General features: G+C 43.7%; 1 protein-coding gene across 4 annotated transcripts in view; it reads right to left on the reverse strand.

The window, feature by feature from the left end:
• Positions 1 to 18,139, reverse strand: part of nlgn3a (neuroligin 3a) — a 465,555-nt gene that overhangs the window by 131,318 nt on the left and 316,098 nt on the right. For all 4 annotated transcript variants that reach the window (XM_055888135.1, XM_055888134.1, XM_055888136.1 and 1 more), the window contains one exon: positions 6,464 to 6,649. In XM_055888135.1, coding sequence (XP_055744110.1) covers positions 6,464 to 6,649 — 186 coding nt within the window. The remainder of the gene's footprint in view (positions 1 to 6,463; positions 6,650 to 18,139) is intronic.

The following is an 18,139-nucleotide window of genomic DNA, read 5'->3' on the forward strand; positions in this document are numbered from 1 at the left end:
CTCCTTCATAACTCCTGCAACCACTCGCTGTTTGAAGACTGGGGAAAAGAGGACGAAAGAGAGAGAGGGAGGGGGGAGAGTGTGAGAAAGAGGGAGAGTAGAGAGAGAGCGAAGGAAGAAAGAACAAGAGAGAGAGAGATTGAAGCGAGAACGAGAGAGAGAGATTTTCCTCTGTAGGGACCCAACTGTTGAATTGTCAGTTAATAGGATGGTCAGAAATCACTCTACTGTAGAGATAGAGAGAGCGCTTCTGCTTTTAATGACCGGCCGTTCTACCTCTCTCCCTCCACAGCCTCAGATCTCCTGCTAGATTATTACCCTCCCATCTCATTAATAACACTACACGCACAGAACTGAACTGTAGAGCGGAGAGTTGAAACTGAGAGAGAAAGAGTCTCTCGTATCCAGTCTCCTGTTTTTATTGTCTGTTGAATGAAGGGAGAGAGATAGTAGGAAGAGAAAGGGAGAGTGGATGGGAGGAGGACAGGACAGGGAGCTGAGTGTGGGATCCACCCCACCGTAGGACCTCCCAGGCTGGGTTTCTCACAGAGCAGAGAGGGGCGGTGATGGATGAGGCCCTCAGGCGGCCCAAAGGGCCCTGGACACGCCGACACTGGGCCACCTTTGAGCCGACATTAAAGTGCTTGTGGGCCAATGCTGGGTGGGAGGACCATGCAATCAGAGAGAGAGAGAGCAAGAGAGAGAGAGGTAGAGAGAGAGACTGTGAGGAGAGAGAGACTGTGAGGAGAGAGAGAGAGACTGTGAGGAGAGAGAGAGAGACTGTGAGGAGAGAAACTGTGTGGAGAGAGAGAGAGAGGGCGAGAGAGAGAAAGACAGGGTAAGAGAGAAAGTTTATTTCAATCGTGTTTATCTATTTCACTTGCTTTGGCAACGTAAATGTTTGTTTCCCATGCCAATAAAGCCCATTGAATTGAAATTGAGAGAGAGGAAGAGAGAGAGAGAAAGAGAGAGAGAGAGAGAGAGGGGTATGGATCATGAGCTCATGGGCTCCTCAGTTCTTCTGAAAAAAATATAATTATAGTTGGATAAATGTAGATAAACTTTGATTTTTTTGGCCCAAGGACTTCTACATGATACTACCCTCTACATCAAAACCTTCAAACCAAATCAAAATTCCACACATGGCACAGATAACAGCAGTGAAGGAGAAGAGAGAGAGGAACACATAGAAGAGATAACAGCAGTGAAGGAGAAGAAAGAGGAACACATAGAAGAGATAACAGCAGTGAAGGAGAAGAGAGAGGAACACATAGAAGAGATAACAGCAGTGAAGGAGAAGAGAGAGGACCACATAGAAGAGATAACAGCAGTGAAGGAGAAGAGAGAGGAACACATAGAAGAGATAACAGCAGTGAAGGAGAAGAGAGAGGACCACATAGAAGAGATAACAGCAGTGAAGGAGAAGAGAGAGGAACACATAGAAGAGATAACAGCAGTGAAGGAGAAGAGAGAGGAACACATAGAAGAGATAACAGCAGTGAAGGAGAAGAGAGAGGAACACATAGAAGAGATAACAGCAGTGAAGGAGAAGAGAGAGGAACACATAGAAGAGATAACAGCAGTGAAGGAGAAGAGAGAGGAACACATAGAAGAGATAACAGCAGTGAAGGAGAAGAGAGAGGAACACATAGAAGAGATAACAGCAGTGAAGGAGGAGATGAAAAAGCTGAGGTGTGACGGAGAGCAGGACACTCCCCCAGAGAAGCCAGCCCCTCCTTTCAGCCCGTTATCCCCCCTGTTGCTCTCTTGACAACCCCCACACATCCACTGAGGACACACAAAAGCCATAAATTGTACTCCTCAATGACTCAAATGGCAAATACAATCAAGAGAATAAACTTTTTCACAAACACAAAGTGGCTAAACTCTGGTGCCCAAACACTAGGCATGCCCTGGAGCTGTTGTCAGAGGACAGACTATGGTTCCCCAGCCACATCATAATTCACACGGGCACAAATGACCTGAGGGCCCAGCAGGAAATGGTGGCCAAAGCACTCATGGGGAGTGATTGAAAAAGCTTCTTCCACTTTCCCCAACGCACAAGTGGTTATAAAGGGGCCTCTGGTCAGTGGACAGCCCTGGTAGCTGGAGACAGTAGGCTTTAAAGTGGCCTCTGCTCAGTGGACAGCCCTGGTAGCTGGAGACAGTAGGCTTTAAAGTGGCCTCTGCTCAGTGGACAGCCCTGGTAGCTGGAGACAGTAGGCTTTAAAGTGGCCTCTGCTCAGTGGACAGCCCTGGTAGCTGGAGACAGTAGGCTTTAAAGTGGCCTCTGGTCAGTGGACAGCCCTGGTAGCTGGAGACAGTAGGCTTTAAAGTGGCCTCTGCTCAGTGGACAGCCCTGGTAGCTGGAGACAGTAGGCTTTAAAGTGGCCTCTGGTCAGTGGACAGCCCTGATAGCTGGAGACAGTAGGCTTGAAAGTGGCCTCTGGTCAGTGGACAGCCCTGGTAGCTGGAGACAGTAGGCTTTAAAGGGGCTTTGTGTGTCTTTCCTACCTTCACACACTCCAGAAGTGGAACATATTGTACTGCATGTGACACTGCCTCTGTTTCTCCAATAGGGTATCATGAATAATAGAACAGATCTGCATATATTTATTCATGGGTAAAACAGCAGTAGTCAAACCCCAGAGAAGAGGGAGAAGGAACAATTCAGCATTGTTTACAATCTTTTTTCCTGACTTAATTTTTATTCACAGAGCATGTCAGTCTGAGGCAACTCAATAGAAAGCAGTTCTAGTTGCTACGGCAGCCAGGTGTTCTAGTTGCTACGGCAGCCAGGTGTTCTAGCTGCTACGGCAGCCAGGTGTTTTAGCTGCTACGGCAGCCAGGTGTTCTAGCTGCTACGGCAGCCAGGTACTGCTACGGCAGCCAGGTGTTCTAGCTGCTACGGCAGCCAGGTGTTCTAGCTGCTACGGCAGCCAGGTGTTCTAGCTGCTACGGCAGCCAGGTGTTCTAGCTGCTACGGCAGCCAGGTGTTCTAGCTGCTTCGGCAGCCAGGTGTTCTAGTTGCTACGGCAGCCAGGTGTTCTAGCTGCTACGGCAGCCAGGTGTTCTAGCTGCTACGGCAGCCAGGTGTTTTAGCTGCTACGGCAGCCAGGTGTTCTAGCTGCTACGGCAGCCAGGTGTTCTAGCTGCTACGGCAGCCAGGTGTTTTAGCTGCTACGGCAGCCAGGTGTTCTAGCTGCTTCGGCAGCCAGGTGTTCTAGTTGCTACGGCAGCCAGGTGTTCTAGCTGCTACGGCAGCCAGGTGTTTTAGCTGCTACGGCAGCCAGGTGTTCTAGCTGCTACGGCAGCCAGGTGTTTTAGCTGCTACGGCAGCAAGGTGTTTTAGCTGCTACGGCAGCCAGGTGTTCTAGCTGCTACGGCAGCCAGGTGTTCTAGCTGCTACGGCAGCCAGGTGTTTTAGCTGCTACGGCAGCCAGGTGTTTTAGCTCCTACGGCAGCCAGGTGTTCTAGCTGCTACGGCAGCCAGGTGTTTTAGCTGCTACGGCAGCCAGGTGTTCTAGTTGCTACGGCAGCCAGGTGTTTTAGCTGCTACGGCAGCCAGGTGTTTTAACTGCTACGGCAGCCAGGTGTTTTAGCTGCTAGCGCCACGGTTTATTATTCAATAGATTTTACTTCAAATTCCACCTCGCTAAGGGGTTTGGTTCAGTTGTTGTTTGTGTTCTATTGCCTAGGCAACATAGACAACCAACCAGGTTTAATTTCGATAACCGGGGAGGTGAGAGAGAGAGAGAGAGAGAGAGAGAGAGAGAGAGAGAGAGAGAGAGAGAGAGAGAGAGAGAGAGAGAGAGAGAGAGAGAGAGAGGAGAGGAGAGAGAGAGAGAGAGAGAGAGAGAGAGAGAGAGAGAGAGAGAGAGAGAGAGAGAGAGAGAGGAGAGAGAGAGAGAGAGAGAGGAGAGAGAGAGAGAGAGGAGAGAGAGAGAGAGAGAGAGAGAGAGAGAGAGGAGAGAGAGAGAGAGAGAGAGAGAGAGAGAGAGAGAGAGAGAGAGAGAGAGAGATGGAGAGAGAGATGGAAATGGAGAGAGAGGAAGAGAGATGGAAATGGAGAGAGAGGAAGAGAGATGGAAATGGAGAGAGAGGAAGAGAGATGGAAATGGAGAGAGAGGAAGAGAGATGGAAATGGAGAGAGAGGAAGAGAGATGGAAATGGAGAGAGAGGAAGAGAGATGGAAATGGAGAGAGAGGAAGAGAGATGGAAATGGAGAGAGAGAGAGTGAGAAAGAAAGAAGGGACAAAATATATCCTGTTTTATAAGCAGGAGTGGAAACCTGTTTCATCTCTAGTATTTCCTGTCGCTTCAGGAAGGAAGGCCCACTTCAGTCTGAGTGAGAGAGAGAGAGAGAGTGGAGAGTGAGAGAGAGCGGCGAGAGAGTAGGGGGTAACACTTCTCACAAGAGGCCCTGTCGTGATGGAAAGCTTCCTACTTCAATTACCAACCATCTCACTAGTTTCACTCTGTTCTGCTTTATCTGGTCACACAGCGTACCAGGGCATCATGTTATTGATCTGGTCACACAGGGCATCATGTTGTTGATCTGGTCACACAGCGTATCAGGACATCATGTTGTTGATCTGGTCACACAGCGTACCAGGACATCATACATTTCTATTCAAGAGGCAAAAAGCTGCAGCAGCCCCGGTAATATCCACTTTAGAGTGAAGGAGGCAGAGAGGAGCTGGTTTCTGAGGCTTTATAATATCATGCTACATGGAGCATAGCAATGTTGAGGCTGAATAAAAAATGCATTAATGCCAATTAGAAACACAAAACGCAAATACTGTGTCCTGTAATTGGAGCAACGCAAAAAATGCGGAAAAACCCCCCTGCATAAAGGCGACCACCGACCGCATGGTGGGGGTCGCTTTTATCATAAAGTCAAGCCAGGAATTCCCAGTTGGTATAAAGACAATTATGGTAATGAATGGTTTACTTATCCCTTATTTCCTTCCTTCCTTCCGCCCTTCCTTCCTTGACGACCTGCCATGTAACGTGTTTCTGTGCATGGTCCTTGCTCATTTGTAGCATTACATGGCGACTGCGTAAAAATTGCTTAACCCTAGCCCTAACCTTAAACCTAACCCTAACCCTAGCCCTAACCTCAAACCTAACCTTAACCCTAGCCCTAAACCTAACCTTAACCCTAGCCCTAAACCTAACCTTAACCCTAGCCCTAACCTTAAACCTAACCCTAGCCCTAACCTTAAACCTAACCTTAACCCTAGCCCTAAACCTAACCCTAACCTTAAACCTAACCCTAGCCCTAACCTTAAACCTAACCTTAACCCTAGCCCTAAACCTAAACCTAATCTTAACCCAAACCCTAACCTTAAACCTAACCCTAGCCCTAAACCTAAACTTAACACCAACCCTAACCCTAACCCTAACCTTAATCCTACCCCTAACCCTAAACCTAACCTTAACCCTAGCCCTAGCCCTAAACCTAACCTTAACCCCAACCTTAATCCTACCCCTAACCTTAATCCTACCCCTAAACTTAATCCTAAACCCAACCCTAACCCTAACCTTAATCCTATCCCTAACCCTAACCTAACCTTTATTCTGAACATAACCTGTAACCTTAACAGATAGTTTGTTGGTAGTGTGACCCTCTATAGAACATCTACAGAATGACTTTCCGGACTATCCAGCAGCATGCCCTCTACACTGTCCATCCCGTCCCCTGTGTGTGTGTGTGTGTGTCTCTGTGAGTGCGTGTGTGTGTGTCTCTGTGTATTAGCATACTGCCACAGTCTAATAAACAGCCTCGTCACTTTCATGAGCTCGGTTGCAGGACATACAGGACTATATAGCACATCCACCACTAGCTGGGTTAACCTACACATACCTTCTCTCATAATACTAAGCAACAGGACAGTCAATCTCCATTGAGTGGTTGAAGCATGACGTTAGCCACTAGATAAACAACATCCGTCTTGATTGGATGATTGAATTGTTCCATTATACAGGGTTTAGGGGGCTGGGGTTCCGCTTTACCCCCTCGAGCATCTCGGGATAACAAATCCCAAAAGCAGTTATCTAAGTACATCAACTGTAAACCAGACACTCAGGACAGTACTCAGATGAAACCCAATGCCAAACACCACCTCTCATCTATCCAGATGCCCACTTTCTAAAATACTTTCTAAACTAAATACTAGACTTCCTCAACTGATTCTGACACAGAGACATCCCGTACCCAATCCCCCCCGTCCCATCCCAGTCATGGACAGAGTGTGTTCCTACCTTCAGAGTGGTGTGAGAGGGTGAGCAGGCTGACACAGAGACATCCCATACCCAATCCCCCCCGTCCCATCCCAGTCATGGACAGAGTGTATTCCTACCTTCAGAGTGGTGTGAGAGGGTGAGCAGGCTGACACAGAGACATCCCATACCCAATCCCCCCCGTCCCATCCCAGTCATGGACAGAGTGTGTTCCTACCTTCAGAGTGGTGTGAGAGGGTGAGCAGGCTGACACAGGACGCTCCTATCCCAGATCCGAACACTGTGATACGGTTGGAGTCTCCTCCGAAGTATCCAATGTTCTCACTGATCCACCTCAGAGCCTGGATCTGGTCCAGTAGGCCGTAGTTCCCCTTAGCTGCCTGGTCCCCTGTAGACAGGAACCCTGGAACAGACACAGAGGATACAGGGTTAGTCAATGATGTAACACTAACAGGGATGCACTTGTGTTTCCCAAAGGTAGGTTGATTCCTTTTGGGTCCCAGGTTAACACTGGACACCTGGTTGAGGTCGATTTCTTTTGGGTCCCAGGTTAACACTGGACACCTGGTTGAGGTCGATTCCTTTTGGGTCCCAGGTTAACACTGGACACCTGGTTGAGGTCGATTCATTTTGGGTCCCAGGTTAACACTGGACACCTGGTTGAGGTGATTTCTTTTGGGTCCCAGGTTAACACTGGACACTTGGTTGAGGTGATTCCTTTTGGGTCCCAGGTTAACACTGGACACCTGGTTGAGGTCGATTTCTTTTGGGTCCCAGGTTAACATTGGACACCTGGTTGAGGTCGATTCCTTTTGGGTCCCAGGTTAACACTGGACACCTGGTTGAGGTCGATTCCTTTTGGGTCCCAGGTTAACACTGGACACCTGGTTGAGGTCGATTCATTTTGGGTCCCTGGTTAAACTATCAAGCTCTCCGGCTCTCCAGTGAGATCCTGACTGATTGGAATACATGATTGTTGCTCAAATAAAAAGGTTGTGTGACCACATGTCATGTTTACATTATGGGAAATCAATGTTGAGCCTCCCTGGACGGTCACATATCACCCTGTCTATCGACCCGCCGTGATGAGAACCATATGTATCTATGAATGCTGTTGTGTTGTGACACTGAGAGAAAAGTCAGGAGAGATGGAAGCTAAGAGGCCCTGAATAACATACATGTACTAGAACTGTTCCCTCAAAAATCATGACCTCTTTAGCGTAGGCCTTTATTTCAACAAAAACATTTTTTTTTTTTTTTTGTACTTTAGTTTGAAATGTTCCGATGTTCCGATATTTTACGAACACGGAGTAGAGATGATGAGTAGAAGTGCTTTATGTGAAATATATGCAGAACTATTGTAGTCATGGTAATAAATCCTTCAGCTATGGCTTGTACCTCGATTGGAGAGTACCATGAAAACAAGCATAGGCAGTTAGTTGTTTTACAGGGCTCTACATGTTTCCAATGTACAGGACATGAACTACACGGACTAGACATTTCTACTGAGTCCCATCTTCACATGATGGCGTGTGACATTGAGCCTCTCTTTGGGACATGTGTGTTCATGTTAACACTGAGTCACTATAAACACATCTCTAGGGCTCTGTCCCAAACACATGAGAGAGAGAGGGATGCACACACACGCACACACACACGCACGCACGCACGCACGCACACACGCACGCACACACGCACGCACACACACACACACACACACACACACTATAACTGTGTCTCCAGGGCTCAGGCACAGCTGTATGATGGGCAATAGAATGTTACATCATCTGATGTCCCAGAGGACCTCTCAATAGACTCTGTGTTCATATCACATATCACCTACACTGGCAACAGCCAAAATAAATAGCCTCTGAATTAGGCTTAACATATCCAAACAGAACCGGCAGGCCACAGGTAGCCAGCCTATGGGTACGAATAATGGTTAAATAAAAACATTTAAGAATATAATGTGCAATGCTGTATTATTTTTTTTCTTCACATCTTCAAACAGTCCATTTATATTTTCCAACATATACATTTGGGTGAGTTTTTTTCTCTCGCCTGAGTAGCCTCGTTTCACTGCCAAAAATATAATTAAACCATCTAGTGTTCAGAGAAATAACAACACAATGTCAAATACAGGTAGCCTTGTCAAATAATTAACATCCAATCACATTAACTGTTACTCTCTCGCGGGAATTCCACTAATGGTCCGTATGTAGCCAAACGTAGCTGCTGCTCATGTTGGTATCTGTACTGACGGAGCAAAAGCCATGTCAGGGAGACGTAGTGGAGTGGTAACGCGCGTGCAAGCAGTTGTTCCCGACGCCACTTGGGTAGAACTGCAGCATCCACCGAGAGGCTCTTGCTGCCAAGGGAATGCCTGACAGCTTGAAAGACATTTTGGACACTACAGTGAAAATGGTTAACTTTGTTGAAGCAAGGCCCCTGAACTCTTGTGTATTTTCTGCACTATGCAATGATATGGGCAGCGACCATGTAACGCTTTTACAACATACAGAAGTGCGCTGGTTATTAAAGGGCAAAGTATTGAAACGTTTTTTTTTAAATTGAGAGACAAGCTTAAAGTTTTCTTTACTGACCATAATTTTCACTTGTCTGACCGCTTGTATGATGACGGATTTCTCACACAACTGGCCTATCTGGGTGATGTTTTTTCTCTCCTGAATGATCTGAATCTAGAATTACAGGGACTCTCCGCAACTATATTCACACATATTCACACACAAAATTGAGGCTATGATTAAAAAGTTGGAGTTCTTCTCTGTCTGCATTAACAAGGACAACACACAGGTCTTCCATCATTGTATGATTTTTTTGTGTGCAAATGAATTCAAGCTTACGGACAATGTCAAATGTGATACAGCAAAGCACCTAAGTGAGTTGGGTGCGCATTTATGCAGGTACTTTCCCAAAACGGATGACACAAACAACTGGATTTGTTATCCCGTTCATGCCCCTGCCTCCAGTCCACTTACCGATATCTGAACAAGAGAGCCTCATCAAAATTGCAACACGCATTTCTGTGAAAATGTAATTTAATCAGAAGCCACTGCCAGATTACTGGATTGGGCTGTACTCAGAGTATCCTGCTTTGGCAAATTACGCTGTTAAGACACTGATGCCCTTTGCAACCACGTACCTATGTGAGAGTGTATTCCTGGCCCTCACTGGCATGAAAACTAAATACAGGCACAGACTGTGTGTGGAACATGATTTACGACTGAGACTCTCTCCAATACAACCCAACATTGCAGAGTTATGTTTATCCTTTCAAGCACAACCTTCTCATTAACCTGTAGTCAAATCAAATCAAATGTATTTATATAGTCCTTCGTACATCAGTGATATCTCAAAGTGCTGTACAGAAACCCAGCCTAAAACCCCAAACAGCAAGCAATGCAGGTGTAGAAGCACGGTGGCTAGGAAAAACTAGAAAGGCAAAAACCTAGAAAGGCCAAAACCTAGGAAGAAACCTAGAGAAGAACCAGGCTATGAGGGGTGGCCAGTCCTCTTCTGGCTGTGCCGGGTGGAGATTATAACAGAACATGGCCAAGGTGTTCAAATGTTCATAAATGACCAGCAGGGTCAAATAATAATAATCACAGTAGTTGTCGAGGGTGCAGCACCTCAGGAGTAAATGTCAGTTGGCTTTTCATAGCCGATCCTTAAGAGTATCTCTACCGCTCCTGCTGTCTCTAGAGAGTTGAAAACAGCAGGTCTGGGACAGGTAGCACGTCCGGTGAACGTGAGTAGTGAGTTATTCACAATTTTCGATGAACAAATAAGGTTTTATATGTAAGATGGTTAAATAAAGAGCAAAATGATTGATTATTATTATATTATTATTTGTACCCTGGTTCTATAAGAGCTCTTTGTCACTTCCTATGAGCCGAGTTGTGACAAAAACTCACTCTCATTCTTATGTTTAATAAATGTATCGTATAGTGTGTATGTGGCAGGCTTACAACGATGGCAAAAAACAACATTTGAGAGTGCGCTGACCCTGGTGCTAGAGGTGGTACTCAGCTGGAGGTTGAATGTTTGAAGGGGTACGGGACTATAAAAAGTTTGGGAACCACTGGCCTACACCATCACAGTAAATCCATTATTTATGTTAGACACGTCTAAAAAATCATGATATGAAGAAAACGTAGTCTATTTCAGAAGAACAGAACAGCATACTCTGAGTTGTCATTATGTTAGGCTCTGATATGGCTTTGCCCTATGGCTGTGGGCTACACTAGTTCATTTAGCAGTCAAGATTTGCTTAGAATTATTTTACATTATTTTATAGTATGAAGAATACAATTGAACAAAGCTGAATAAAATAGAAAGGCTATTTTTTCCAAACATTTGGGGCGTGCTCACATGCGGCTATTCTATCTTGGGCAGTTACAAAGAAACAGGTCCTACTATACGCTTAATGTAGAGTTATTCATGTAACTTTAGTTGTGATACAAACGCTTGGCTATATGTTTCGATGCATTCTAAGTCTGTATGATGCAACTCTAATGATGATTTGAAAAAAGTCTCATGAAAGGTATGTTTTTTGCACAGGCTGTACACCTACATCAGCTTCTCATTCATAAATTAACAAGCACTTGATCATGCCTAGAATTACCTGGCGGCATCCTCTTTGTGTGGCAATAATTTCTCTTAAAGAAATCCATGCCTTTTGTGGCTAGTGGCCGTTGAGCCTTTGGGCTGAATATAATAATTATAATTCCCTTCTCCCTGAGTGATGCGCGCTCTGAATCATCTCTCACTCACATGTCTCTCCATCAGGTGATCGGGTCTTTCTCACAGGCTACAAGTGAAGACAGACACATCTGGGATGCAACTACGCGCGTCCTTATCCAATTCCGAGGTGCATATTGAAGATATTGGAAGAACTGTCCACATTTACTTTGTCAGCCAACAAGATGAGTAGACCTAACGGACAGCAAAAGCACTAGTCTATGTCAATCTACTATGTTTCATATTCTGTGCAAGAATCAAATATTCCAAACATAGTCTGGGATAGTTGTGGGATCCCAAAGTTATACAACTACTAGCATCAAAAAACTTTTTTAAGTAATGCAGCTGATGCAACAGAACGTTTAGCTTAAAATGTTGATAAACTATTAGGCTATTTCTTTACATCATAAGCGCAGCAATGCGCGCACATGGTAGTAGGCTATAAGTGCGAATGCACCATTAGTATGAAAACACCATTCTTAAAAGTGACCGCAAATGCGATTATGCATGTAATGCTTTAATTAGAAAGGTGCATTTTTATGGTGAAAATGACCTTCCTCAAACTTGAAACTCACACACTGCTTATGTATGCCAGTTAGGCTTTACACCCCTTGTAGAGTGGAATAATGTGCTTCATTTAAATGAGTTATTTGGCCACTTTACTTGTTATGCAAACGTTGGGCTATATGTTGTGATTTTTTGGAGCATTCTTAGGCTGCATGATGCAACTCTAATGATGATTTGAAAAAATTCTCATGAAAGACATGAGCTCTGCTTTGTTTTTTTTTGTGCAAGCTGCACACATTTCATCACGCCTCTAATTTCCGAGCAGAAAATATATCATTCACAAGTTATAGGGTATTGTCACTAATCACACTATTCTTGAATTTATCTTGTCTTTAAATATACAAAAAACTATGGAGTTATGTCACACATGCAACTAACACAGACATAGAAATGTCTGCTCTACCCAAAATTACAACCAACTAATTGCAGCATTACCACAAAAATGGAAGAGGCAAGTGGAAGGGGGAAAAGTAAGGAACTTGTCTGTCGGCCCTGCATTAATGACCAGAATTGGTTAAAGAAATTTGTGATAAATAAAAATATATACCAGTTTTATTTAAGGAACAAAAAATTGACAGCTGTGCATATAAATTGTAAAATAGTTGGGAAGAGATTTTCGATATACCGATTCCATGGCACATGGTTTATGAATTGACACGCAAAACAATGCCTTATTCAAAACTTAAATTATTATACAACATTCTTGCAACCAATAGAATGCTATATATATGGGGGTTACAATATTCCCAGCTCATAGATCATTTATTTGGTACTGTCCATATGTAGCTCGTTTTGTATCACAGGTCCAGGAATGGCTGAAGAATTGCAACATTTACCTAGAACTAACACTGCAGGTAGCAATACTGGGTGATTTGAAAAGTCATAGTCAATCAATCAATAATATAATAATTATTTTAGCAAAAAAAATGTATTTTTAATTTACAATCCGTATAAACTATGAGAATAGAAAGGTTCAGTACTTTTGAGAAGCATCACTGCACAGTTGAAAAATGTATGGCGAATATAAATCCAAAATGGATGATGTTGAGAGATAGATGTGAGGGGTTGAATGGAGCTGAAGGGTGGGACTAATAACAAGATAAACAATGTAAAACATACGGGATCTGTAAAATGTATATAGGCTCAGAACCTTTGTGAAATAGCACAGTTACAAATAGAAATGAAACTGGATGGACATCAGAAATAGAGGAAGGCCAGGACTAAAAACAAACTAAATATAGCTATTGTAAAACAGATTGTGTCTGTAAAATGTGTATAATACGTATAAACTGAAGGTAGAAGCCTACGTGTTACTGTTTATTAGTTTACTCCAATTGGGGGAGGGGTGGTGGGGTTTGTGGGGAATAATAAAAATATATTCTATTTTAAAAAGTGTATATGTATGTACAGTTGAAGTCGGAAGTTTACATACACTTAGGTTGGAGTCATTAAAACTCATTTTTCAACTCCTCCACAAATGTATTGTAACAAACAATCTACTTTGTGCATGACACAAGTCATTTTTCCAACAATTGTTTACAGACAGATTATTTCACTTTTAATTCACTGTATCACAATTCAAGTGGGTCAGAAGTTTACATACACTAAGTTGACTGTGCATTTAATTAAACAGCTTGAAAAATTCTAGAAAATCATGTCATGGCTTTAGAAGCTTCTGATAGGCTAATTGACATCATTTGAGTCAATTGGAGGTGTACCTTTGGATGTATTTCAAGGCCTACCTTCAAACTCAGAGCCTCTTTGCTTGACATCATGGGAAAATCAAAAGAAATCAGCCAAGACCTCATAAAAAAATTGTAGACCTCTACAAGTCTGGTTCATCATTGGGAGCAATTTCCAAATGCCTGAAAGTACCACGTTCATCTTTACAAACAATAGTAAACAAGTATAAACACCATGGGACCACGCAGCCGTCATACCGCTCAAGAAGGAGACGCATTCTGTCTCCTAGAGATTAATGTACTTTGGTGCGAAAAGCGCAAATCAATCCCAGAACAACAGCAAAGGACCTTGTGAAGATGCTGGAGGAAACCGATACAAAAGTATCTATATCCACAGTAAAACGAGTCCTATATCGACATAACCCGAAAGGCTGCTCAACAAGGAAGAAGCCACTGCTCCAAAATCACCATAAAAAAGCCAGACTACGGTTTGCAACTGCACATGGGGACAAATATTGTACTTTTTGGAGAAATGTCCTATAGTCTGATGAAACAAAAATAGAACTGTTTGGCAATAATGACCATCATTATGTTTGGAGGAAAAAGGGGGATGCTCGCAAGCCGAAGAACACCATCCCAAACGTGAAGCACGGGGGTGGCAGCATCATGTTGTGGGGGTGATTTGCCTCAAGAGTTGAGTTGAGTTTATTTTTACAGGGACAGTGCACATGAATCAACGTTTTAGTAAAATTTGCCGGTTTTAGCCAGCCGGCTAATTTTCAACCGCGGTCCTTGGGCAGGTTATTAAAAACAATTACAATATAGACAATCATTGAGCAGTGAGCACACGCAGAGCAACATAGGACAAGCAAGACATAGCATACAGACAGAGCAACATAGGACAAAAAGCAGCAAGACAAAATTCATAAAAGCAACAAAGTGTTTCCACACCACACAAGCTACAGACAACAGACAACATGGAACGCGGCAATACACAGCTAGGGATTATGTTCACAAATCTGATTGACCTTTAGCCATGTCTTCATGCACTTTGTGAAAGTGTGATATGTGGTGCAGTTATGTGTGTCTGATGGCAGTGTATTCCAGACATGGGAAGCTCTCACAGAGAAAGCGGATTTACTAAGGGTGCTTTTCCTTAAGGGAACTATACAGTCACCTCTCATGGCAGACCTTGTGGATTTGCTGCCATATGTTTGGGCTTTCTGTTGAACTAAAATACTGAGTGGAGGGGGAGGAGCTAGGCCATTTAGGATCTTGAATACAAGACATGCGTCGGTGTACTGCACAAGATTTTCCCAACTCAGGAGCTCATGGTTTCTGAGGATGTAACAGTGATGATGGCTATTGGGCTTCCTATCAAGCACTTTGATAGCCTGTTTGTAACCTGGACCATTACAGTAGTGAGTTCTTGTGCAGCTTGTTGTTTGCTCTTTGCATGCACATATATCACTGTATCATCTGCATACATTTGAACTTCAGACCCAGTACAGACAGAAGGCAGATCATTAATGTACAGGCTGAACAGGAGGGGCCCCAGTATTGACCCTTGGGGCACGCCCACATCATAGCTAAGAGTGGGCGACAGCTCATTGCTCACTCTGACACACTGAGTTCTGCCTTCAAGGTATGATTTCATCCATCTCAAGGCATCGAGGGAAAAGTTGAACATGGACAATTTTGTGATGAGAATCTCATGGTTAACAGTATCAAAAGCCTTCCCTAGTTCCAGAAACACAGCCCCAACAACGCCCCCTTTGTCCATCTTGGAATTCACATTTTCCAGAAGAAAGCAGTTGGCCGTTTCTGTGGAGTGTTTTGCTCTGAAGCCAAACTGCATGGAGTGTAATGTGAAGGGGCTGTTGTTGAGGTGGGCAATCAGTTGTTCTATTACACACTTTTCAACAACCTTTAACACCACAGGTAGTATACTAATGGGCCTGTAGTTACTCACATCAGCAGGGTCGCCCTATTTAAAGAAGGCCGTTATTATGGCCGACTTCCATACCCTTGGAAACACCCCGAGACCAATATATGTGCTAGTGACCTTAGTAATGGGGCCAATGAGTGACTCTTTGTAGTTTTTAAGAAAGGTAGAGTCCAGCCCAAACACATCTTTGGCTTTAGAGTTCTTTAGTGAGCTAATCACCTTGTTCACCTTTAACTCAGAAACCTCCCTTATGATGAAGTCAGGTTGAGCGTCATTCACTAGCACTGAGCCCGAGAAACCAGTGGAGGGGTTCTGTGTCAGTACCCTGACAGAGTCAATAAAGTAGGAATTGAAGGCTATTGCTATTTCGACTGCATCCTGTGTTAGATTGTTATTCACCATGATTTCTAGTCTTTTTGCAGTGTTACTATGGTCTTTCCCTGTTAACTTTTTAACAGGGAAAGAGGGACTGGAGCACTTTACAAAATAGATGATGAGGATGAGGATGGAAAATGATGTGGATATATTGAAGCAACATATCAAGACCAGTCAGGAAGTTAAAGCTTCCGATTATTCTCACATTTCAAATCCTTAAAATAAAGTGAAGATCCTAACTGACCTAAGACAGGGAATTATTACAAGGAATTTAATCCTTGTAAAAATCCTTGTCAGAAATGGTGAAAAACGGAGTTTAAATGTATTTGGCTAAGGTGTATGTAAACTTCCGACTTCAACTGCAAAGTCCCCCCATTTTTGGGGAACAAAAGTGGGACAAATTCACTTATATGTGTATTAAAGTAGTCAAACGTTTAGTATTTGGTTCCATATTCTTAGCACGCAATGATTACATCAAGCTTGTGACTCTACAAACTTGTTGAATGAATTTGCTGTTTGATTTGGTTGTGTCCAAAATAAATTCATGGTAAAGAATGTATGGTGTTATTTGGAGTCACTTTAATTGTAAATAAGAATATAATATGTTTCTTAACACTTCTACATTAATGTGGATGCTACAATGATTACGGATAGTCCTGAATGAATCGTGAATAATGATAAGTAAGAAAGTTACAGACGCACAAATATAATACCCCAAAGACATGCTAACCTCTCACCATTACAATAACAGGGGAGGTTAGCATTTTTTTTTTAGAGGGGGGGGGGTATGATACTTATGCCTCTGTATGGATAGGGCTGTTAAGGTGACCGTATTACCACCACACTGGCGGTCACGAGTCATGAAGGCAGTCAAATTCCATGTAACCTTTGAGTCACGGTAATTTGTCTTCTCAATTAGTCTTCTCCAAGCTCTGATGCAGCTGATGGTCATTAGTAGCCTACCAAACTTGCTAACTGCCAGGTACTCAGCATTAGTGTCCCTCTAATCACTCTGACATCAATGCAAATGTAACCGAAAATCTAATCAAACACCATGAGAGCCAATGAGCTCTTGTTGCTCAACATTTCTATAGGCTATGCAATTATGTGAGAAAACAGAGTGATGGCCTCTATTAAAAAGAGGAGGATCCCATCAGCTTTCTATAGGCTAGACCTAAACATATGGTTTTAATAGAATCCACTCCCTCAGATATTGAATACATTGGCTGGCACTAATCAAACACCACCAAAGGGATAAGGATTTGGGGAAATGGTAAATTCCTCAAATTCTTCCTCAACATATGTCTACCTCTCCTTACACAGTTCATGGTCTAAGCTTCCAAACAGAATAAATGCATACAGTATACGTCTCCAAGGATCAGCGGTGGACTATGGTTGTTGATATGAACAAGGCAATACCCCATAAAATCTCTACCCAACGTCCTCTACCAGACAATCTCAACGTCCTCTACCAGACAATCTCTACTCAACGTCATCTACCAGACAATCTCTACTCAACGTCCTCTACCAGACAATCTCTACTCAACGTCTTCTACCAGACAATCTCTACTCAACGACCTCTACCAGACAATCTCTACTCAACGTCCTCTACCAGACAATCTCTACTCAACGTCCTCTACCAGACAATCTCTACCCAACGTACTCTACCAGACAATCTCTACGCAACGTCCTCTACCAGACAATCTCTACTCAACGTCTTCTACTAGACAATCTATACTCAACGTCCTCTACCAGACAATCTCTACCCAACGTACTCTACCAGACAATCTCTACTCAACGTCCTCTACCAGACAATCTCTACTCAACGTCTTCTACCAGACAATCTCTACTCAACGTCCTCTACCAGACAATCTCTACCCAGCGTCCTCTACCAGACAATCTCTACTCAACATCCTCTACCAGACAATCTCTACTCAACGTCCTCTACCAGACAATCTCTACTCAACGTCCTCTACCAGACAATCTCTACCCAACGTACTCTACCAGACAATCTCTACTCAACGTCCTCTACCAGACAATCTCTACTCAACGTCTTCTACCAGACAATCTCTACTCAACGTCCTCTACCAGACAATCTCTACCCAACGTACTCTACCAGACAATCTCTACTCAACGTCCTCTACCAGACAATCTCTACTCAACGTCTTCTACCAGACAATCTCTACTCAACGTCCTCTACCAGACAATCTCTACCCAGCGTCCTCTACCAGACAATCTCTACTCAACATCCTCTACCAGACAATCTCTACTCAACATCCTCTACCAGACAATCTCTACTCAACGTCCTCTACCAGACAATCTCTACTCAACGTCCTCTACCAGACAATCTCTACCCAGCGTCCTCTACCAGACAATCTCTACTCAACGTCCTCTACCAGACAATCTCTACTCAACGTCCTCTACCAGACAATCTCTACTCAACGTCCTCTACCAGACAATCTCTACTCAATGTCCTCTACCAGACAATCTCTACTCAACATCCTCTACCAGACAATCTCTACTCAACGTACTCTACCAGACAACCTCTACCCAACGTCCT

The sequence above is a fragment of the Salvelinus fontinalis genome, chromosome 29 (genome assembly GCF_029448725.1).
Source record: "Salvelinus fontinalis isolate EN_2023a chromosome 29, ASM2944872v1, whole genome shotgun sequence".
Classification (NCBI taxonomy): Eukaryota; Metazoa; Chordata; class Actinopteri; order Salmoniformes; family Salmonidae; genus Salvelinus; species Salvelinus fontinalis.